Genomic DNA, 24,387 nt, shown 5'->3' with positions numbered 1-24,387 from the left:
CCAGCTCCTCACTGAAACACACAGCTCCTCACTGAAACACACAGCGACATACTAAACTCCCCCAACTCCTCACTGAAACACACAGCGACATACTAAACGCCCCCAGCTCCTCACTGAAACACACAACAAAATACTAAACTCTCCCAGCTCCTCACTGAAACACACAGCGACAAAGTCCCCCAGCTCCTCATCGAAACACACAGCGACATACTAAACTCCCCCAGCTCCTCACTGTAACACACAGCGACATACTAAACTCCCCCGGCTCGTCACTGAAACACACAGCGACATACTAAACTCCCCCGGCTCGTCACTGAAACACACAGCGACATACTAAACTCCCCCAGCTCCTCACTGTAACACACAGCTCCTCACTGTAACACACAGCTCCTCACTGTAACACACAGCGCCTCACTGAAACACACAGCTCCTCACTGAAACACACAGCTCCTCACTGAAACACACAGCTCCTCACTGAAACACACAGCGACATACTAAACTCCCCCAGCTCCTCACTGTAACACACAGCTCCTCACTGTAACACACAGCTACATACTAAACTCCCCCAGCTCCTCACTGTAACACACAGCGACATACTAAACTCCCCCAGCTCCTCACTGAAACACACAGCGACATACTAAACGCCCCCAGCTCCTCACTGAAACACACAGCTCCTCACTGAAACACACAGCGACATACTAAACGCCCCAGCTCCTCACTGAAACACACAGCGACATACTAAACTCCCCCGGCTCGTCACTGAAACACACAGCGACATACTAAACTCCCCCAGCTCCTCACTGTAACACACAGCTCCTCACTGTAACACACAGCTCCTCACTGTAACACACAGCTCCTCACTGTAACACACAGCTCCTCACTGTAACACACAGCGACATACTAAACTCCCCCAGCTCCTCACTGAAACACACAGCGACATACTAAACTCCCCCGGCTCGTCACTGAAACACACAGCGACATACTAAACTCCCCCAGCTCCTCACTGTAACACACAGCTCCTCACTGTAACACACAGCGACATACTAAACTCCTCCAGCTCCTCACTGAAACACACAGCGACATACTAAAGGCCCCCAGCTCCTCACTGAAACACACAGTGACATACTAAACTCTCCCAGCTCCTCACTGAAACACACAGTGACATAAACTCCCCCAGCTCCTCACTGAAACACACAGCGACATACTAAACTCTCCCAGCTCCTCACTGTAACACACAGCGACAAAGTCCCCCAGTCCCTCACTGAAACACACAGCGACATACTAAACTCCCCCAGCTCCTCACTGAAACACACAGCGACATACTAAACTCCCCCAGCTCCTCATCGAAACACACAGCGACATACTAAACTCTCCCAGCTCCTCACCGAAACACACAGCGACAAAGTCCCCCAGCTCCTCATCGAAACACACAGCGACATACTAAACTCCCCCAGCTCCTCACTGAAACACACAGCTCCTCACTGAAACACACAGTGACATACTAAACTCTCCCAGCTCCTCACTGAAACACACAGCGACATACTAAAGGCCCCCAGCTCCTCACTGAAACACACAGTGACATACTAAACTCCCCCAGCTCCTCACTGAAACACACAGCGACATACTAAACTCTCCCAGCTCCTCACCGAAACACACAGCGACAAAGTCCCCCAGCTCCTCACTGAAACACACAGCGACATACTAAACTCCCCAGCTCCTCACTGAAACACACAGCTCCTCACTGAAACACACAGAGACATACTAAACTCCCCAGCTCCTCACTGAAACACACAGGTCCTCACTGAAACACACAGGTCCTCACTGAAACACACAGGTCCTCACTGAAACACACAGGTCCTCACTGAAACACACAGGTCCTCACTGAAACACACAGGTCCTCACTGAAACAGACAGGTCCTCACTGAAACACACAGCTACCTCCTGTAACACTGAAACACACAGCTACTGAAACTCACAGCTCCTCACTGAAACACACAGCTCCTCACTGAAACACACAGCTCCTCACTGAAACACACAGCTCCTCACTGAAACACACAGCTCCTCACTGAAACACACAGCTCCTCACTGAAACACACAGCTCCTCACTGAAACACACAGCTCCTCACTGAAACACACAGTGACATACTAAACTCTCCCAGCTCCTCACTGTAACACACAGCTCCTCACTGAAACACACAGTGACATACTAAACTCCCCCAGCTCCTCACTGAAACACACAGTGACATACTAAACTCTCCCAGCTCCTCACTGAAACACACAGCGACATACTAAACTCTCCCAGCTCCTCACTGTAACACACAGCTCCTCACTGAAATACACAGTGACATACTAAACTCTCCCAGCTCCTCACTGTAACACACAGCTCCTCACTGAAACACACAGTGACATACTAAACTCCCCCAGCTCCTCACTGAAACACACAGCTCCTCACTGAAACACACAGCGACATACTAAACTCCCCCAGCTCCTCACTGAAACACACAGCTCCTCACTGAAACACACAGTGACATACTAAACTCTCCCAGCTCCTCACTGAAACACACAGCGACATACTAAACGCCCCCAGCTCCTCACTGAAACACACAGCTCCTCACTGAAACACACAGCGACATACTAAACGCCCCAGCTCCTCACTGAAACACACAGCGACATACTAAACTCCCCCGGCTCGTCACTGAAACACACAGCGACATACTAAACTCCCCCAGCTCCTCACTGTAACACACAGCTCCTCACTGTAACACACAGCTCCTCACTGTAACACACAGCTCCTCACTGTAACACACAGCGACATACTAAACTCCCCCAGCTCCTCACTGAAACACACAGCGACATACTAAACTCCCCCGGCTCGTCACTGAAACACACAGCGACATACTAAACTCCCCCAGCTCCTCACTGTAACACACAGCTCCTCACTGTAACACACAGCTCCTCACTGTAACACACAGCTCCTCACTGTAACACACAGCGACATACTAAACTCCCCCAGCTCCTCACTGAAACACACAGCGACATACTAAAGGCCCCCAGCTCCTCACTGAAACACACAGTGACATACTAAACTCTCCCAGCTCCTCACTGAAACACACAGCGACATACTAAAGGCCCCCAGCTCCTCACTGAAACACACAGCGACATACTAAACTCCCCCGGCTCCTCACTGTAACACACAGCTCCTCACTGTAACACACAGCTCCTCACTGTAACACACAGCTCCTCACTGTAACACACAGCGACATACTAAAGGCCCCCAGCTCCTCACTGAAACACACAGTGACATAAACTCCCCCAGCTCCTCACTGAAACACACAGCGACATACTAAAGGCCCCCAGCTCCTCACTGAAACACACAGTGACATAAACTCCCCCAGCTCCTCACTGAAACACACAGCGACATACTAAACTCTCCCAGCTCCTCACTGTAACACACAGCGACAAAGTCCCCCAGTCCCTCACTGAAACACACAGCGACATACTAAACTCCCCCAGCTCCTCACTGAAACACACAGCGACATACTAAACTCCCCCAGCTCCTCATCGAAACACACAGCGACATACTAAACTCTCCCAGCTCCTCACTGAAACACACAGCTCCTCACTGAAACACACAGTGACATACTAAACTCTCCCAGCTCCTCACTGAAACACACAGCGACATACTAAAGGCCCCCAGCTCCTCACTGAAACACACAGCGACATACTAAACTCCCCCAGCTCCTCACTGAAACACACAGCGACATACTAAACTCTCCCAGCTCCTCACCGAAACACACAGCGACAAAGTCCCCCAGCTCCTCATTGAAACACACAGCGACATACTAAACTCCCCCAGCTCCTCACTGAAACACACAGCTCCTCACTGAAACACACAGAGACATACTAAACTCCCCCAGCTCCTCACTGAAACACACAGGTCCTCACTGAAACACACAGGTCCTCACTGAAACACACAGGTCCTCACTGAAACACACAGGTCCTCACTGAAACACACAGGTCCTCACTGAAACACACAGGTCCTCACTGAAACAGACAGGTCCTCACTGAAACACACAGCTCCTCACTGTAACACACAGCGACATACTAAACTCCCCCAGCTCCTCACTGAAACACACAGCTCCTCACTGAAACACACAGCTCCTCACTGAAACACACAGCTCCTCACTGAAACACACAGCTCCTCACTGAAACACACAGCTCCTCACTGAAACACACAGCTCCTCACTGAAACACACAGCTCCTCACTGAAACACACAGCTCCTCACTGAAACACACAGTGACATACTAAACTCTCCCAGCTCCTCACTGTAACACACAGCTCCTCACTGAAACACAGTGACATACTAAACTCCCCCAGCTCCTCACTGAAACACACAGTGACATACTAAACTCTCCCAGCTCCTCACTGAAACACACAGCGACATACTAAACTCTCCCAGCTCCTCACTGTAACACACAGCTCCTCACTGAAATACACAGTGACATACTAAACTCTCCCAGCTCCTCACTGTAACACACAGCTCCTCACTGAAACACACAGTGACATACTAAACTCCCCCAGCTCCTCACTGAAACACACAGCTCCTCACTGAAACACACAGCGACATACTAAACTCCCCCAGCTCCTCACTGAAACACACAGCTCCTCACTGAAACACACAGTGACATACTAAACTCTCCCAGCTCCTCACTGAAACACACAGCGACATACTAAAGGCCCCCAGCTCCTCACTGAAACACACAGTGACATACTAAACTCCCCCAGCTCCTCACTGAAACACACAGCGACATACTAAACTCTCCCAGCTCCTCACCGAAACACACAGCGACAAAGTACCCCAGCTCCTCATTGAAACACACAGCGACATACTAAACTCCCCCAGCTCCTCACTGAAACACACAGCTCCTCACTGAAACACACAGAGACATACTAAACTCCCCCAGCTCCTCACTGAAACACACAGGTCCTCACTGAAACACACAGGTCCTCACTGAAACACACAGGTCCTCACTGAAACACACAGGTCCTCACTGAAACACACAGCTCCTCACTGAAACACACAGCTCCTCACTGAAACACACAGCTCCTCACTGTAACACACAGCGACATACTAAACTCCCCCAGCTCCTCACTGAAACACACAGCTCCTCACTGAAACACACAGCTCCTCACTGAAACACACAGCTCCTCACTGAAACACACAGCTCCTCACTGAAACACACAGCTCCTCACTGAAACACACAGTGACATACTAAACTCTCCCAGCTCCTCACTGTAACACACAGCTCCTCACTGAAACACACAGTGACATACTAAACTCCCCCAGCTCCTCACTGAAACACACAGTGACATACTAAACTCTCCCAGCTCCTCACTGAAACACACAGCGACATACTAAACTCTCCCAGCTCCTCACTGTAACACACAGCTCCTCACTGAAACACACAGTGACATACTAAACTCTCCCAGCTCCTCACTGTAACACACAGCTCCTCACTGAAACACACAGTGACATACTAAACTCCCCCAGCTCCTCACTGAAACACACAGCTCCTCACTGAAACACACAGTGACATACTAAACTCTCCCAGCTCCTCACTGAAACACACAGCTCCTCACTGAAACACACAGCTCCTCACTGAAACACACAGCTCCTCACTGAAACACACAGCTCCTCACTGAAACACACAGCTCCTCACTGAAACACACAGTGACATACTAAACTCTCCCAGCTCCTCACTGTAACACACAGCTCCTCACTGAAACACACAGTGACATACTAAACTCCCCCAGCTCCTCACTGAAACACACAGTGACATACTAAACTCTCCCAGCTCCTCACTGAAACACACAGCGACATACTAAACTCTCCCAGCTCCTCACTGTAACACACAGCTCCTCACTGAAACACACAGTGACATACTAAACTCTCCCAGCTCCTCACTGTAACACACAGCTCCTCACTGAAACACACAGTGACATACTAAACTCCCCCAGCTCCTCACTGAAACACACAGCTCCTCACTGAAACACACAGTGACATACTAAACTCTCCCAGCTCCTCACTGAAACACACAGCTCCTCACTGAAACACACAGTGACATACTAAACTCTCCCAGCTCCTCACTGAAACACACAGCGACATACTAAACTCTCCCAGCTCCTCACCGAAACACACAGCGACAAAGTCCCCCAGCTCCTCATCGAAACACACAGCGACATACTAAACTCCCCCCAGCTCCTCACTGAAACACACAGCTCCTCACTGAAACACACAAAATACTTTGCAGATATTGTAACTGAAAATAGTCTGCTATCATTTTGACAGTCAACCCGGTGTCATAAAATCACACGATGGATTTGCTTATACACACACGCGTGCACACACACACATTTACCCGACGTGCACACACACTTACCTGTGTTCTGTGAGGATGTTGACAGCAGAGGGGTGGTTGGAGCAGTAGGCCATGTAGAGAGCCTTCATCTGGGGCAGCAGGTTGAGGAAAAAGCCCCCTACTCTCTGCTGGCTCTCTGGAAGCCTACACACACACAATGTGCTCACCACCACAGCACTACCAGAGTCTACCAGTAGGTGTCAGTGTGACCTGTATAAAAATCATGTCGATGTACTAATATATATGAGGAATTGTGCTCCCTCCCACACAGCGGGTTTTAAGGTGTGGCTTTAGATCCTATTGGCAGACAGGACGTGGTCTATTTCAGAGCTGATTCATATTTTAAGTTTGCGGACACCCATTTGGTACATCATGTATTGATGAGATACATTTGGTCAATGTTGGACTGATCATATGGTGTGTGTGTGTGTGTGTGTTCGGGGACTCACCTGGTACATTCCTCGTAGGACTGAACCAACATCAGCTGGAAGGTAGAGATGTCCTCCAGATTCCCCAGGATGTGACTGACGTCTGCACTGCTCAACCTGGAGACAGAGGGAGACGGTGTGGGGAAAGCTGGAGTGATATGGTTAGGGTACAGTAAGGTTCATAGTATGCTCAAATCAGACCCTCACACACAACACCCCTGACAAATACACACACAACACCCCTGACAAATACACACACAGCCATGTGAACACAAACACACTCACTTGTCTGTGGGTTGCAGTGAGTGCAGGTATGAGGTCAGTAGGCTTTGGAGCTCCTTGGAATACTCGGTCTCGGTCTCTAGAATGTTCTGCAGCACCTGGATGGAGAGAGACAGAACAGGGGGGTTAGGAGAGGATGTTGATGGATGGATAGACAGGCAGGCGGACAGAGATACTGAACTCAGACACCCCCACAGAGGAGACCCACCCCCTCTCCTCCTAACCTCCCCCTCGTTGACAGAATGGGGCCAGGGAGGCCGCTCATTCTGCTTCCTGAAGCCAGTCCTCTTCACCACATTTTTTGAAGAACTTTGTTTTTTTGGTCTTTAAGTTTCATATGAGGAGCCCATTAGACAGAGAAAGCAGAGGACAGAAATAAACTGCTATCCTTTTCTCATCAAATACTGACCTCTTCAGTCCATGTCATAACATTTAACATTTAAGTCATTTAGCAGACGCTCTTATCCAGAGCGACTTACAAATTGGTGCATACACCTTATGACAACCAGTGGAACAGCCACTTGCATCTAAATCTTGTTGGGGGTGAGAAGGGGGGTGAGAAGGATTACTTACCCTTACTTACCCTATCCTAGGTATTCCTTGAAGAGGTGGGGTTTCAGGTGTCTCCGGAAGGTGGTGATTGACTCCGCTGTCCTGGCGTCGTGAGGGAGTTTGTTCCACCATTGGGGGCCAGAGCAGCGAACAGTTTTGACTGGGCTGAGCGGGAACTGTACTTCCTCAGTGGTAGGGAGGCGAGCAGGCCAGAGGTGGATGAACGCAGTGCCCTTGTTTGGGTGTAGGGCCTGATCAGAGCCTGGAGGTACTGAGGTGCCGTTCCCCTCACAGCTCCGTGGCGAGCACCATGGTCTTGTAGCGGATGCGAGCTTCAACTGGAAGCCAGTGGAGAGAGCGGAGGAGCGGGGTGACGTGAGAGAACTTGGGAAGGTTGAACACCAGACGGGCTGCGGCGTTCTGGATGAGTTGTAGGGGTTTAATGGCACAGGCAGGGAGCCCAGCCAACAGCGAGTTGCAGTAATCAAGACGGGAGATGACAAGTGCCTGGATTAGGACCTGCGCCGCTTCCTGTGTGAGGCAGGGTCGTACTCTGCGGATGTTGTAGAGCATGAACCTACAGGAACGGGACACCGCCTTGATGTTAGTTGAGAACGTCAGGGTGTTGTCCAGGATCACGCCAAGGTTCTTAGCGCTCTGGGAGGAGGACACAATGGAGTTGTCAACCGTGATGGCGAGATCATGGAACGGGCAGTCCTTCCCGGGAGGAAGAGGAGCTCCGTCTTGCTGAGGTTCAGCTTGAGGTGGTGATCCGTCATCCACACTGATATGTCTGCCAGACATGCAGAGATGCGATTCGCCACCTGGTCATCAGAAGGGGGAAAGGAGAAGATTAATTGTGTGTCGTCTGCATAGCAATGATAGGAGAGACCATGTGAGGTTATGACAGAGCCAAGTGACTTGGTGTATAGCGAGAATAAGAGAGGGCCTAGAACAGAGCCCTGGGGACACCAGTGGTGAGAGCGCGTGGTGAGGAGACAGATTCTCGCCACGCCACCTGGTAGGAGCGACCTGTCAGGTAGGACGCAATCCAAGCGTGGGCCGCGCCGGAGATGCCCAACTCGGAGAGGGTGGAGAGGAGGATCTGATGGTTCACAGTATCGAAGGCAGCCGATAGGTCTAGAAGGATGAGAGCAGAGGAGAGAGAGTTAGCTTTAGCAGTGCGGAGCGCCTCCGTGATACAGAGAAGAGCAGTCTCAGTTGAATGACTAGTCTTGAAACCTGACTGATTTGGATCAAGAAGGTCATTCTGAGAGAGATAGCGGTAGAGCTGGCCAAGGACGGCACGCTCAAGAGTTTTGGAGAGAAAAGAGAGAAGGGATACTGGTCTGTAGTTGTTGACATCGGAGGGATCGAGTGTAGGTTTTTTCAGAAGGGGTGCAACTCTCGCTCTCTTGAAGACGGGAGGGACGTAGCCAGCGGTCAGGGATGAGTTGATGAGCGAGGTGAGGTAAGGGAGAAGGTCTCCGGAAATGGTCTGGAGAAGAGAGGAGGGGATAGGGTCAAGCGGGCAGGTTGTTGGGCGGCCGGCCGTCACAAGACGCGAGATTTCATCTGGAGAGAGAGGGGAGAAAGAGGTCAGAGCATAGGGTAGGGCAGTGTGGGCAGAACCAGCAGTGTCGTTTGACTTAGCAAACGAGGATCGGATGTCATCGACCTTCTTTTCAAAATGGTTGACGAAGTCATCTGCAGAGAGGGAGGAGGGAGGGGGGAGGATTCAGGAGGGAGGAGAAGGTGGCAAAGAGCTTCCTAGGGTTAGAGGCAGATGCTTGGAATTTAGAGTGGTAGAAAGTGGCTTTAGCAGCAGAGACAGAGGAGGAAAATGTAGAGAGGAGGGAGTGAAAGGATGCCAGGTCCGCAGGGAGGCGAGTTTTCCTCCATTTCCGCTCGGCTGCCCGGAGCCCTGTTCTGTGAGCTCGCAATGAGTCGTCGAGCCACGGAGCGGGAGGGGAGGACCGAGCCGGCCTGGAGGATAGGGGACATAGGGAGTCAAAGGATGCAGTAAGGGAGGAGAGGAGGGTTGAGGAGGCAGAATCAGGAGATAGGTTGGAGAAAGTTTGAGCAGAGGGAAGAGAAGATAGGATGGAAGAGGAGAGAGTAGCGGGGGAGAGAGAGCGAAGGTTGGGACGGCGCGATACCATCCGAGTAGGGGCAGTGTGGGAAGTGTTGGATGAGAGCGAGAGGGAAAAGGATACAAGGTAGTGGTCGGAGACTTGGAGGGGAGTTGCAATGAGGTTAGTGGAAGAACAGCATCTAGTAAAGATGAGGTCAAGCGTATTGCCTGCCTTGTGAGTAGGGGGGGAAGGTGAGAGGGTGAGGTCAAAAGAGGAGAGGAGTGGAAAGAAGGAGGCAGAGAGGAATGAGTCAAAGGTAGACGTGGGGAGGTTAAAGTCGCCCAGAACTGTGAGAGGTGAGCCGTCATTACTGGCTAGGTTCAGAGCAGGCTTTATGAAGGATGCAGAGATGGGAGGGTTTAAGTTGGCTTTAACCCATCTAACATCCAATAATGGCGGACAGCCAGGTAACTTAACTCCCGATGTTGTAGGGCTCATATTTCAACTCTCAAACTCATTTGGATCTTGTAACACAAGATAACTTAACACTGTGATGAGGTTACCTTCAAGTCTTCATAAAGACTAGTACTGAACTATCCACTTCTTTCCCCAAATCATAATGTATTGAATTGTATCAGATTGCTCCATGTGGATCTTAACGTATTGTTGTTCATTGGGACAATACATATACTCTCCTCAGACTAGTCCTGACTCTTGACTAGTCCTCCGAGTCTTGACTAGTCCTCTTCTGTGTCTTGAATAGTTGATATCTCCCTCCCTCTGCTTCTCTTCTCTCAGCACCAAAATAAACAGTGGGCCTCCAGGATGCTTTGCAATGTGGTCCCATCACCCGTCACGGCAACAGGACAGTCCCTGTGAACTATCACTGACCCAGACACCAACACACACACACACCATAGTGACAGTGTGCTACCACTAGATAGAAACGGAGCAGCCAGTCACAGGGCCTTGAGGCACAGCTGGCCCAGCAGCCAGTCAGACGGAAGAAACAACCTACATTACTGCACACGAACACACGGCAGGCAAAAGCCTCAATTCTAAAACCCTGGTGGTATTTCAGATCTCAGTGCAGTAGGTTGTGTAGGTTCTCACCAGGTTATAGTAGGTCTTGCTGACAGCTGGTGTGTCAAAGCCTTTCACAGGGTTTTTGAGGGTGCCAGACTTAGGAGACACTGGGTTGTCTGTGTAGTAGAGAGAGAGGAAGAGAGAGAGAGAGGAGAAGAAAGTGTAGAGTAGAAGTAGGACAGAAACATTAAGTCATTCATTTTAGAATAGAGTTTAAAGCAATGTTATCCGGCAGGGAAAGAGGCTGGTTTCAGTTAGCTAACGACCAGACCAGAGGCTTTCTTCTACAGAGAAATGGGGACACATTCATGTTGCTGTGTTTTAGTAGCTAACCCTTGGGGCAGAGATAGCATACAGAATGGAGAGAGAACAACATGACACACAGCAAAGGAACAAAAACTGTGGCTCGCTCTGTCGCTCTCTGCAGCCAGAGACGGAGGGCATGTTCACGTGTGACTGATTGGAAACAGAAAGGGAGTGGGTTACCACCGTGAGCTTATAGAGAAATGCCAATTAGTTTGATACATAGTTCATCATGTGTAGGTAGGTAGTAGGCCAACAGAGGGAAGCACTGGGAACTGTTTGGTTGTGTTTGGGGTCCCACCCACAGGCTAAGATAAGGAATGTCCTGTCTTTGTTTAACCACAAAGTTTCCTTCCTCTCTGTTATAATGCACAATAGCTACATTAATAGTGCAATCACTGTGCACAACAGCTGTGCACAAAGAGTTTATACATCTACTACACATTTCTGTATATGATCTGGTAGAACACTTAGTGCTGCAGATAGAAATATAGTGTATAGAACAAACTCACAGCTCTACTCTGCATTACATTTCTATGTGTAATGATTTGCACATTGCAGTCCATTGAATAAGCTGGTGTAGAACCATGTCTTGGTGAGCTTAGTATTGGCAACACGTTCCTTCACTCTGTAATTCCGCTTTTAAAAGATGCACTACGAATAAATTTCACCGCTATTTCCTAGTTTCTCAAATTCTAATAATTCTCCTAATTTCAGCAGGGTAGAGGGTAGAGAATCAATATTGTATTTTCGGCTCTTTGAAGCTGGTGTACAAAAACTAAAGTAGAAGACGCAAAAAATAAACTTAAGAACAGGAAGCATGGAAATAGCGCACATAGAACATATCTCGCACTTAGACTTGATTTCAGTGAGAATGACTGATCAATAAATAACATTTCTATGTGAATTTGGTTTGGACACCCAAAAAGTTACATATTGCAGTTTTAAATTATTCTCTTCATGATCATTCTCTTTGGCCAGCAGCATACCACCATATATTGCTGTGATTACGTATGAGTTCTCAGTCAGCTTACCTGGTAAAATAAATAAATTGTGTTATTACAGCTCTAGCAGCCGGGGGAAATGCTGACTGCATGAAATGGGTATTTGATGTATAGCCATTAAAAACAGCAGAGGATATTCCCTAGAGACACACATTAAATACAGTGTGTAAATCACACCAGCTATCAACAGCCTGGTTCAGCTGCGTGATTCAGAGGTACAGTCAGCTATAGGGGGGACAACTATCAGATATCATCAACACAGGAGATATTTATCTGAGAGTTATACCGTTGTAATAGAGCCGCTATAGATGATTATAAAGTTGTTATAGAGATGCATACGCCTAATGTTTATACTCGCCAATACAAACTATGATCCCTACTTAATATTCAATCCAAGCCGCCCAATCACTGACACCCACCGCTGCCTTTGACCTCCTTGACATAGTTGCTAGGGAACCAGCCCTTGTTGCCGTTGAACGAGCCCTCCCACCAGCCTCCGTCTTCCTGGCGCGACACACTGATCATGTCACCCTTGTTGAAGGACAGCTCGTCTTCATTGGTCTGCTGGAAGGTGAACTTGGCCCTCACCAGTACCCGCTGCCCACCGCTCTCCGACATGTCCTAGTGGGGAGGAAAGAGGGAGCGACGGACGAAGGGAACAGAGGAGCAGGAGAGAAGAGAAATTGAGAGAGAAAAAAAGAAAATAAAAAAGATTGATTAAGTAAGGATGGAGCTAAAACAAATGGAGACAGAAAACAACCCCAAGCTGCAGGTGAGAACCACCTCAAATGGTTCATTCTAGTCCTGTTGGGTTCTATGTGGTTGGGTGACTCACCAGGCTGCGGTACTGGTTGTGGAGGAGTTTGGAGGAGCGTCCGCGGGGAGACTGAGTGTTCAGAGAGTCAAACGACTTGATCCGTAACGAGGATGAGTGATGCGCACACACAGAGTCACTGCCCACTCCTATGTCTGTGGAGGAGAGAGAGAGGGATGAGGACACACACAGAGTCACTGCCCACTCCTATGTCTGTGGAGGAGAGAGAGAGGGATGAGGACACACACAGAGTCACTGCCCACTCCTATGTCTGTGGAGGAGAGAGAGAGGGATGAGGACACACACAGAGTCACTGCCCACTCCTATGTCTGTGGAGGAGAGAGAGAGAGGGATGAGGACACACACAGAGTCACTGCCCACTCCTATGTCTGTGGAGGAGAGAGAGAGGGGATGAGGACACACACAGAGTCACTGCCCACTCCTATGTCTGTGGAGGAGAGAGAGAGGGATGAGGACACACACAGAGTCACTGCCCACTCCTATGTCTGGAGGAGAGAGAGAGGGATGAGGACACACACAGAGTCACTGCCCACTCCTATGTCTGTGGAGGAGAGAGAGAGGGATGAGGACACACACAGAGTCACTGCCCACTCCTATGTCTGTGGAGGAGAGAGAGAGGGATGAGGACACACACAGCCTCGGCGGGGCCGTCAACAACTGGATGATCCGGTTATCAGGGGAAATGGGAAGAGAGCCTGTGACGTGACTTCCACTTTCGACGTTAACAAGGCGTCACTCCATCTTAACTCCTCCCCCACATTTACTGGATTGGTTGAAGAGCGCAGAAGAGAACCTCCCCGACAGAATGTGGGGGATCTAGTTTCAGCAGTTTATTTTACGCCTGCTACTTTAGGTTCAACACACATTAATGTGAGTGAAGAACACAACATGCTGCAACGTGCACCCATCATTCTACACAGACACACACACACACAGGCCTAATAACACACAACGCCCACTCTGATAGAGACTAGAGGTTACATCTGGGACTTCACAGGTATGGATTTGCATAGAAAACAGGAAACTTTCCATGAATCACCCCAGACACACTTCTGTCTTCGTCCACTTACCCTCGGTGGCTTTGGCCAGTGCCACCAGAGAGTTGAGCACCTTGGTGAAGTTCAGTCCCTGGAGGAGGTCATTGACCTCAAATGGCTGAGAAGAGGAGGGAGAGATATCCTTTAGATTTATTTTAAACAAGTATTGAAAAGCTATCTATATAACTGACTGAAAACAAACAACTGTTTCATAACATTGCAACGGGGTAAAGGTCTTGTCATATTTCCTCTGGTTCTGGTGATGACAACCTGACACCGGAACTTCCAGACACTCCCATAGTACAGTGATTTGAGTAATGTCAGTAAAGATATTACTCACAGTAAGGAGGCCTAGTTGAGGCCTGGAGAATATCACAGAGTTAAAACAACTACCGATTGACACTGGCAGCAGAACTCAGCCATAATCTACCCAAGCATTACCGAGACTGTGTACAGACGCTGGGATATAGACAGCGCAGTGCATCGTACCACAGACACACAGACAACCACAGGAAGGAAGCCACAGGGCTAAGGACATCCTGCTCTCCCTCTTTGTTCTCAGTCCAGACAGGTCAGGAATGTGAGTGTCATGTTGAGATCCACCCTCTGTCTAACTGGGGATCAACCACTAATACACTCAGGACACTTCATGCTGTATTATTCACTAAATAATTGCTACCTGCAATGTTGGGCGTTTAATATTTGAACTTGACATTTAGGACAGGAGTGCCAACACCTAAGTCTGGCAGCAAACATCTCACCCTATTCATTGTATTCCTTCAAGTTGTATGTCTCATTTGGCCTGGGTGTCTCTTTAAACTATATGTTGTCAGAGTTCATTAAATGACTATTAGATAGACACAGCCAACATGAAACACTAAGAGTGCCCTGGCCTGGCAGGATATGGTGTGACCGTATTTATCAGATTACTACCTAATTCTGTAGTACAAACACAGGATTTCGTCAGGCTTCCTAAGGTGACTAAGTGTACCAGGTGACTGGGCCACAGCAGGAGATGTACTAACTCTGTTGCACAACCAGGCCAACACCCCAGTTTACTTACTTACTGCTATTCTATTGTGTTCAGCACCATTTGGCATGGCAGTAAGTGTAGTAGCTCTACGAGGTCTACTTCCCGGTCAGAGTATTAGGTCATTTTCATAGCTGAGTGGTAATTCAACAGTGTCATTGGTTTCCTCAGCCCTAAATGCTGCTTCTGCTCTAAGGGCAGTTTTCACCCTGTCTGGTCCAGAACTCACTGTGGCACACTTACAGCTGAGCACCCACACAGTCCTACCCCTGCCCCCTTAGTCTGGACACACACACCCCCCCACTCCTACCATTTAACCACCCAGGGCCAGTCTGGGGGATTATCATCAGTCTGAGCCATCTCTAATCTCTGCCTCATCATGTTCTCTAACCAACACACACACACACCCCTAACCCCGTCCTAACCACCCCTTACTCCCTAATCCTATACACATACTTCTGTATGACCTCTTCTTGATCTGACGGAGAACTACATGGATGTATTAAGAAATATTGTGGATGGACTCAATGTGGTCTCTAGAGTGAAGAGATCTATTAGGAATGAATGTATATAAGGTAGGGGTTGTTTTGGGACAATAATCTACCATGGCCATCATGACAGCTTATTGCTCCTTCACACTACAGTGTATGTCCATGTCTGGTCACTTTGGAATTTAGCCTTGCGACCTAATCGACCTTGTTGGAAAATCCATTGGTTGGGTTGACATTCTCATGAACCCCCCAGCACCACCTCTTGCATAAACTGTATTGATTCAGTTAGGCATGACTGACAACAGGACCAGACAGACAGACAGGACCAGACAGAGACAGACCTGAGTCGGGTGCTAAAGGCCATGCTAGTTACTATTGCTGCAGCCCAGCCTCAACACTGCAGTGAGCAGCCATGAGATATAACTGTCCAGCAGCTCTCACTCCTGGTAGGTATGAGTCACAGGCCAATATCCACACTAGCATAGCACTTGGATGCATGCCAATATACTGCTTCATTCTCAGTGGTATCGTGTGAACACTGGAACAGAGCGGTCTTTCCATAAGGCCTGGTCTTGAAGCAGTCAGTAACAGGGTCGAGATGAGACAAGGCATTCACAAGAACTAGGCCATGGTAAGGCAAGTACTTTACTACAAGGTGTAAAAATGTATATTTTTCGGGAGAAGTGGACTGTCTACGTTCCCAGACGGATTTTAAAATCAGGAGGCTGTTCAAATCACACCTTTGTTTACCTGGTATCTGCCATATCACACAATCTCTCAGAGGTTTGAGGCAAGTCTTGTTTCCATGACAAATAGAAAATTGTGTGATGGCATCTCTTGGAATACTGTACAGCTATCTGTGCTTTAAAACAGAATTCCAACAACTGAGGTTTCACACAGTAGAATTTGAAAGTGTTTCGTAATGTTGAAATAGGGTTCATGGTATTGACTGACTGAAATATGGCTCTCGGCCTTGGCTACTCATGACAGCAGATGTGCCCACAGTTAAATTCCCTTGTTCTGCATATTGACCAGGACAGCTCAATATGCAGAATAACAATGTTGTTGTTGAATTAAAGGGCAAGATCAAGCATTTACAACTTGATGTTAGATGGTTCCTCACCCTGAAAATAGTCTATAGACCAGGAAAAAACTAGAATCCATGGTTCAGTTCTTTACACGGCCATTACAAAATTCAGCTAATTAGTGAGCATGTTTTTATTAGATTGTTATGGCCAAATCGCCTTTAAGTAACATCAAACCAAATATGGAGTTGGTTGCCCCCATCGCTTCCATTGCTTTTTAGCTAACAGTGGCTAATGTGAGTTGAAGTTTGTAATGGCTGTGTAAAGAACTGAAGCACGGATTGCAGTTTCTCCCTGCCCATAGATTATTTTCAGGATGAGGAACCATCTAACATCAAGTTGTAAAATGGTAAACTTCTCAGTTAAACGGCCAAATCATGGTGACCAAATCATTCTACCCTAACACTACACATTGCGTAGGGTAGTATTCGTTCGGAATGTTGTTACACTATGTTAGAAATACAAATTAAAACCCAGACTAGTATCCAAAGGGCGACAACTGTAGTATTTCTGCTTGTAGGCTAGTACAACTGGGCTGTGCTAACGCCCCATGGGGCAGGCTCACGTGTTGATCAAATTAAATGTTGATACAGTGTTTTCAGTCATGTTGAGTGCGCGTTGTATTGTCGATATTTACAACAAAGTTACAGAGCAGCAAGCAGGTTAAATGACTCACCTCCACTCGGAAGGAACCGCAGCCTTTCAGAAACTCCTTTATATTGCTCTGGAACTCACTATCATTCCTTGGTTCTTGGAAGATCTGTGTGAAAGGGAGTTCAATGTTTAATGAAGTAAATCCCCGAGCCGTACGTAGGTAACCTGTTTCGTTCTCGGTTTTGCAAAAGACGGTACAGATCCACGATGTCAGTGTGAAACTAAAATCTCCAATCGGTGTTTCTAAAAGACCTCTCAATCTCCCATCGAGAAATCGGATTAGTAGGAGAGGAAATGACGTGGTATGCATATTCCACGGTGAAAACCAGAACCCTGCGGCTACACCTTTTGGTGCCTACCTGTGCAAACAGAACCCTCCGCGACTATATCAGTAGTGGCAAGCACATGCTTCATAACCTTTAATAACCTAACAATTGCTCTCCTTTTTAGGCCTATCGTCAATTGGCTATTATTTAGAAGACCTCGACCCTGTTGTTGTTGTTGTAGTTATGTTGTTAACTTTTCCCAATTGTGCATAAATTGCAAGTGCACAAGGGCAGGTGCATTCTTGCTCTGTGGGTGTGTGACAGAAATTACGTTTTTTACCCCCTCGGTTAAAATGTCAAGGCAACAAAAACACGGTTTCTTCTTCTCATGACAAAATAGCTATCAAAACGTTTAATGTTTGTAACTAATTAGTCTTTATACAGTGGTGTAAAGTACTTAAGTCATGTTTGGGGGTATCTGCACTTTACTATATATATTTTGGACAACTTTTAATTTTACCCCTCTATATTCCTAAAGAAAATAAGTTACTTTTTTACTCCATTCATTTTCCCTGACACCCAAAAGTACTAGTTACATTTTGAATGCTTAGCAGGACAGGAAACTGGTCCAATTCACAAATTTATCAAGAGAACATCCGTGGTCATCCCTACTGCCTCTGATCTGGCGGACTCACTAAACACACATGCTTAGTTTGTAAATTATGAATGAGTGTTGGAGTGTGCCCCTGGCTATCTGTAAAAAATCATAAGAAATTGTGCTGTCTTGTTTGCTTAATATAAGGAATTTGAAATCATTTATACTTTTAATTTTGATACTTATGTATATTTTAGCAATTACATTTACTTTTGATAATTAAGTATATTTAAAACCAAATACTTTAACTTTTACTCAAGTTGTATTTTACTGGGTGACTTTCACTTTAAACTGAGTAATTTTCTATTAATGTAACTTTACTTTTACTCAAGTATGAAAATGGGGTACCTTTCCCACCACTGTCTCGATGTATTGTCTATCTCCCTGACTGTTGTTTGTTTCCTTTTTATTTTTATTTCACTTTTATTTAACCAGGTAGGCTAGTTGAGAACACCTTTATTTAACCAGGTAGGCTAGTTGAGAACAAGTTCTCATTTGCAACTGCGACCTGGCCAAGATAAAGCATAGCAGTGTGAACAGACAACACAGAGTTACACATGGAGTAAACAATTAACAAGTCAATAACACAGTAGAAAAGAAAGAGTCTATATACATTGTGTGCAAAAGGCATGAGGAGGTAGGCGAATAATTACAATTTTGCAGATTAACACTGGAGTGATAAATGATCAGATGGTCATGTACAGGTAGAGATATTGGTGTGCAAAAGAGCAGAAAAGTAAATAAATATAAACCGTATGGGGATGAGGTAGGTAAAATTGGGTGGGCTATTTACCGATAGACTATGTACAGCTGCAGCGATCGGTTAGCTGCTCAGATAGCAGATGTTTGAAGTTGGGGAGGGAGATAAAAGTCTCCAACTTCAGAGATTTTTGCAATTCGTTCCAGTCACAGGCAGCAGAGAACTGGAACGAAAGGCGGCCAAATGAGGTGTTGGCTTTAGGGATGATCAGTGAGATACACCTGCTGGAGCGCGTGCTACGGGTGGGTGTTGCCATCGTGACCAGTGAACTGAGATAAGGCGGAGCTTTACCTAGCATGGACTTGTAGATGACCTGGAGCCAGTGGGTCTGGCGACTAATATGTAGCGAGGGCCAGCCGACTAGAGCATACAGGTCGCAGTGGTGGGTGGTATAAGGTGCTTTAGTAACAAAACGGATGGCACTGTGATAAACTGCATCCAGTTTGCTGAGTAGAATATTGGAAGCTATTTGTAGACGACATCGCCTAAGTCGAGGATCGGTAGGATAGTCAGTTTTACTAGGGTAAGTAAGGCGGTGTGAGTGAAGGAGGCTTTGTTGCGGAATAGAAAGCCGACTCTAGATTTGATTTTAGATTGGAGATGTTTGATATGAGTCTGGAAGGAGAGTTTACAGTTAGCCAGACACCTAGGTACTTATAGATGTCCACATATTCTAGGTCGGAACCATCCAGGGTGGTGATGCTAGTCGGGCGTGCGGGCGCAGGCAGCGAACGGTTGAAAAGCATGCATTTGGTTTTACTAGCGTTTAAGAGCAGTTGGAGGCCACGGAAGGAGTGTTGTATGGCATTGAAGCTTAGATAGGTTAGATAGCACAGTGTCCAAGGACGGGCCGGAAGTATACAGAATGGTGTCGTCTGCGTAGAGGTGGATCAGGGAATCACCCGCAGCAAGAGCAACATCATTGATATATACAGAAAAAAGAGTCGGCCCAAGAATTGAACCCTGTGGCACCCCCATAGAGACTGCCAGAGGACCGGACAGCATGCCCTCCGATTTGACACACTGAACTCTGTCTGCAAAGTAGTTGGTGAACCAGGCAAGGCAGTCATTAGCAAAACCGAGGCTACTGAGTCTGCCGATAAGAATATGGTGATTGACAGAGTCGAAAGCCTTGGCAAGGTCGATGAAGACGGCTGCACAGTACTGTCGATGGCAGTTATGATATCGTTTAGTACCTTGAGCGTGGCTGAGGTGCACCCGTGACCGGCTCGGAAACCAGATTGCACAGCGAAGAAGGTACGGTAGGATTCGAGATGGTCAGTGACCTGTTTGTTGACTTGGCTTTCGAAGACCTTAGATAGGCAGGGCAGGATATATATAGGTCTGTAACAGTTTGGGTCCAGGGTGTCTCCTCCTTTGAAGAGGGGGATGACTGCGGCAGCTTTCCAATCCTTGGGGATCTCAGACGATATGAAAGAGAGGTTGAACAGGCTGGTAATAGGGGTTGGGACAATGGCGGCGGATAGTTTCAGAAATAGAGGGTCCAGATTGTCAAGCCCAGCTGATTTGTACAGGCCCAGGTTTTGCAGCTCTTTCAGAACATCAGCTATCTAGATTTGGGTAAAGGAGAACCTGGAGAGGCTTGGGCGAGTAGCTGCGGGGGGAGCGGAGCTGTTGGCCGAGGTTGGAGTAGCCAGGAGGAAGGCATGGCCAGCCGTTGAGAAATGCTTGTTGAAGTTTTCGATAATCATGGATTTATCGGTGGTGACCGTGTTACATAGCCTCAGTGCAGTGGGCAGCTGGGAGGAGGTGCTCTTGTTCTCCATGGACTTTACAGTGTCCCAGAACTTTTTGGAGTTAGAGCTACAGGATGCAAATTTCTGCCTGAAGAAGCTGGCCTTTGCTTTCCTGACTGACTGCGTGTATTGGTTCCTGACTTCCCTGAACAGTTGCATATCGCGGGGACTATTCGATGCTATTGCAGTCCGCCACAGGATGTTTTTGTGCTGGTCGAGGGCAGTCAGGTCTGGAGTGAACCAAGGGCTATATCTGTTCTTAGTTCAGCATTTTTTGAACGGAGCATGCTTATCTAAAATGGTGAGGAAGTTACTTTTAAAGAATGACCAGGCATCCTCAACTGACGGGATGAGGTCAATATCCTTCCAGGATACCCGGGCCAGGTCGATTGGAAAGGCCTGCTCGCAGAAGTGTTTCAGGGAGCGTTTGACAGTGATGAGGGGTGGTCGTTTGACTGCGGATCCGTAGCGGATACAGGCAATGAGGCAGTGATCGCTGAGATCCTGTTTGAAGACAGTGGAGGTGTATTTGGAGGGCCAGTTGGTTAGGATGACATCTATGAGGGTGCCCTTGTTTACAGATTTAGGGTTGTACCTGGTGGGTTCCTTGATGATTTGTGTGAGATTGAGGGCATCTAGCTTAGATTGTAGGACTGCCGGGGTGTTAAGCATATCCCAGTTTAGGCCACCTAACAGAACAAACTCTGAAGCTAGATGGGGGGCGATCAATTCACAAATGGTGTCCAGGGCACAGCTGGGAGCTGAGGGGGGTCGTAGCAGGCGGCAACAGTGAGAGACTTATTTCTGGAGAGAGTAATTTTTAAAATGAGTAGTTCGAACTGTTTGGGTATGGACCTGGAAAGTATGACATTACTTTGCAGGCTATCTCTGCAGTAGACTGCAACTCCTCCCCCTTTGGCAGTTCTATCTTGATGGAAAATGTTATAGTTGGGTATGGAAATCTCAGAATTTTTGGTGGCCTTCCTGAGCCAGGATTCAGACACGGCAAGGACATCAGGGTTAGCAGAGTGTGCTAAAGCAGTGAGTAAAACAAACTTAGGGAGGAGGCTTCTGATGTTGACATGCATGAAACCAAGGCTTTTTCGATCACAGAAGTCAACAAATGAGGGTGCCTGGGGACATGCAGGGCCTGGGTTTACCTCCACATCACCTGCGGAACAGAGGAGGAGTAGTATGAGGGTGCGGCTAAAGGCTATCAAAACTGATCGCCTAGAGCGTTGGGGACAAAGAATAAAAGGAGCAGATTTCTGGGCATGGTAGAATATATTCAGGGCATTCATGCGCAGACAGGGGTATGGTGGGGTGCGGGTACAGCGGAGGTAAGCCCAGGCACTGGGTGATGATAAGAGAGGTACTCCTTTATATACTCAGGTTTCGATATTGTATATTTTGAAATGTTTTACAACAACAACAAGAATGCATAAAAGTCAAGCCCATAGGGTCTCCCGAGACTAAAGCACTGCATCTCAGTGCCTGAGGCATCACAATAGACCCTGGCTGTATCACACCCGACCGTGATTGGGAGTCCCATAGGGCGGCGCACAATTGGCCCAGCGTCGTTAGGGTTTGGCCGGGGTAGGCCGTCATTGTAAATAAGAATTTGTTCTTGACTAGTTAAATAAAAAACTGTCCCTAATACAATGGTGTTTCCATAACCCTTAAATGAGTGTTTCACTGAATAATTGGGAGTCCCATCAGTAGGCTAATGCGTTTCCCAATGTTACAATGTAAGCCTATGTGAGTGGTCTACTCTGATGGCTAAATAATGTTAAAACAACACTGTTCCTTTAAAAGAGAGGGAGGGGGCTTCTTCTGAGTGAAATTGAAATTGCAGTCAATGGCGGACCACTCATGTGAATCTATTTGTTGTGTACCCCATTATAGCAGTTGATCCGAACCAAGAACACCCGTTTATTATAGCAACATTTTGTTGGTGGAATAAAAATGAACGCAGTGGCCAAATGTCCATACTTACTCCGATAAACAAACATGTTTTCTTTTTTAAAAAGCGTGTTTTCAATCTAGAAAAAAACATGGGACTTTAATGCCATGTGTAGCCAATGTGAATACAATTGCGTTATTGCTCACTTAATAGGTTATATTGGGAATAGGTATCTCATTGTCAATCAAACTAATGCTGAAGTGAGACACACGGACATCTGTCCGGAAATTCCACTCTACTCCGTACAATAACCCCTCTGTTAATGATCTAAACTAGGATCGGTTTGAGATCTACAACAACAAAGACACACTAATACCAATGTTTAATTATTCAAGTTCCATATAATAGTTGTCTAAGGCAGAGGTGGGACATCCAGGCAATAAGATATGACCTTACTTTCTCAACAGAACCAGGGCGCAATCGCTCCACCAGCTTGCACAGGACAACCCCATCTTTGAGAGAAGACTGCAGGAATCCTTCAGGGTCAGAAATTGTCTTTTTCGGTGACTCCAAGACCCCCAACGTTATCAGCCACGTTACCGTCTGTTCCGCCGAATTCATGGTTATTATGACAATAACATCCACTCTATCCTATCCTGGGATGTTTTGGGAGAAGAGAACAATGTGATTGGAGAATAATCGCCTATTCCGAATAAAAACATATCCTAATGGATAAAGATAACATGACTGCGTTTTTGGAGAGGTTGACGGACAGCTGCTTTCTTCTTTTAAAATTGTAGCTAGTCTATTGGCTTCGTTTCCCAGTCTTTTACGCCTGGTAAACTGTCCACTGCCCCCCTCTCTCTCGTTATTCCCCCAACCTGTGTCGCCTGCTGCCGCGAAATGCTCCAACAGAGAATGACATCACAAAGATGTAAAACTATAACTGCTTTTAGAGACTGTCCCCCTGTTGGCGGTTTAATATTTTAATCGTAATTATTTGCATAAGTTTGCATGAGGTTTCTGGGTCTACATCAACTATTAAAAATTGCTGTAATAATAGCTTCTTATAATACAATCCATGATATTAGATTTCAGTGGGCTACTGCATTTTAACGCTCAAATTATTTTATTTACTTATTCAATCGGTATTAAACTGTGTGTTAATGTGTAGAAATATAAATATTTGCGTAAAACACCGTTTATTACAAGGACTACAATATTGAATTTATAGAACTATCGAATCCCACGTTAGAATGAACTGTAGCGCCCCCTGTCTGCAGAATATAAAATCCCCATTACCTTGAAGGTGATAACATTATTATTTCTATTCAAATAGCTATTATTGCCATTTGTACAACACAATCTACATTTGCTGTGCACTATAAATGTATAGATTTGCATTAACAAAGAAAAACAACTTAACAGGGTACTAAAATACAGCCATCCACCCATTCTGCAGAAATTCATGACATTTCATGATTTAACAGTTTTTGAAAAAAGAAACCAGGGGAACTCGACCTCACTAATAACAGCATATGAAACCAGAGGAACTCGACCTCACTAATAACAGCATATGAAACCAGGGGAACTCGACCTCACTAATAACAGCATATGAAACCAGGGGAACTCGACCTCACTAATAACAGCATATGAAACCAGGGGAACTCGACCTCACTAATAACAGCATATGAAAGCAGGGGAACTCGACCTCACTAATAACAGCATATGAAACCAGGGGAACTCGACCTCACTAATAACAGC

The 24,387-nt window shown here is 47.0% G+C and overlaps 1 protein-coding gene across 4 annotated transcripts in view; it reads right to left on the bottom strand.

Annotated features, from left to right (window-relative positions):
- Positions 1 to 23,550, bottom strand: part of LOC118376763 (rho guanine nucleotide exchange factor 7-like) — a 56,930-nt gene extending 33,380 nt beyond the window's left edge. Inside the window, exons 1-9 of one of the 4 annotated variants that reach the window (XM_052499510.1) lie at positions 23,080 to 23,550; positions 17,305 to 17,388; positions 14,056 to 14,140; positions 12,986 to 13,119; positions 12,570 to 12,771; positions 10,871 to 10,959; positions 7,134 to 7,228; positions 6,870 to 6,965; positions 6,442 to 6,564 (exon numbers count right to left, since the gene is read on the bottom strand). In XM_052499510.1, the coding sequence (XP_052355470.1) occupies positions 6,442 to 6,564; positions 6,870 to 6,965; positions 7,134 to 7,228; positions 10,871 to 10,959; positions 12,570 to 12,771; positions 12,986 to 13,119; positions 14,056 to 14,140; positions 17,305 to 17,388; positions 23,080 to 23,244 (1,073 nt within the window). In that variant the 5' untranslated portion in view covers positions 23,245 to 23,550. Of the gene's footprint in view, positions 1 to 6,441; positions 6,565 to 6,869; positions 6,966 to 7,133; positions 7,229 to 10,870; positions 10,960 to 12,569; positions 12,772 to 12,985; positions 13,120 to 14,055; positions 14,141 to 17,304; positions 17,628 to 23,079 lie in introns of those variants that run through there. The other 3 variants (XM_052499508.1, XM_052499507.1, XM_052499509.1) reach the window with 3 other exon arrangements.
- Between the last annotated feature and the right edge of the window lie 837 nt (positions 23,551 to 24,387).

This window comes from Oncorhynchus keta, chromosome 37, assembly GCF_023373465.1.
Source record: "Oncorhynchus keta strain PuntledgeMale-10-30-2019 chromosome 37, Oket_V2, whole genome shotgun sequence".
Taxonomy (NCBI): domain Eukaryota; kingdom Metazoa; phylum Chordata; class Actinopteri; order Salmoniformes; family Salmonidae; genus Oncorhynchus; species Oncorhynchus keta.
This window is presented reverse-complemented; position numbering and strand designations above follow the sequence as displayed.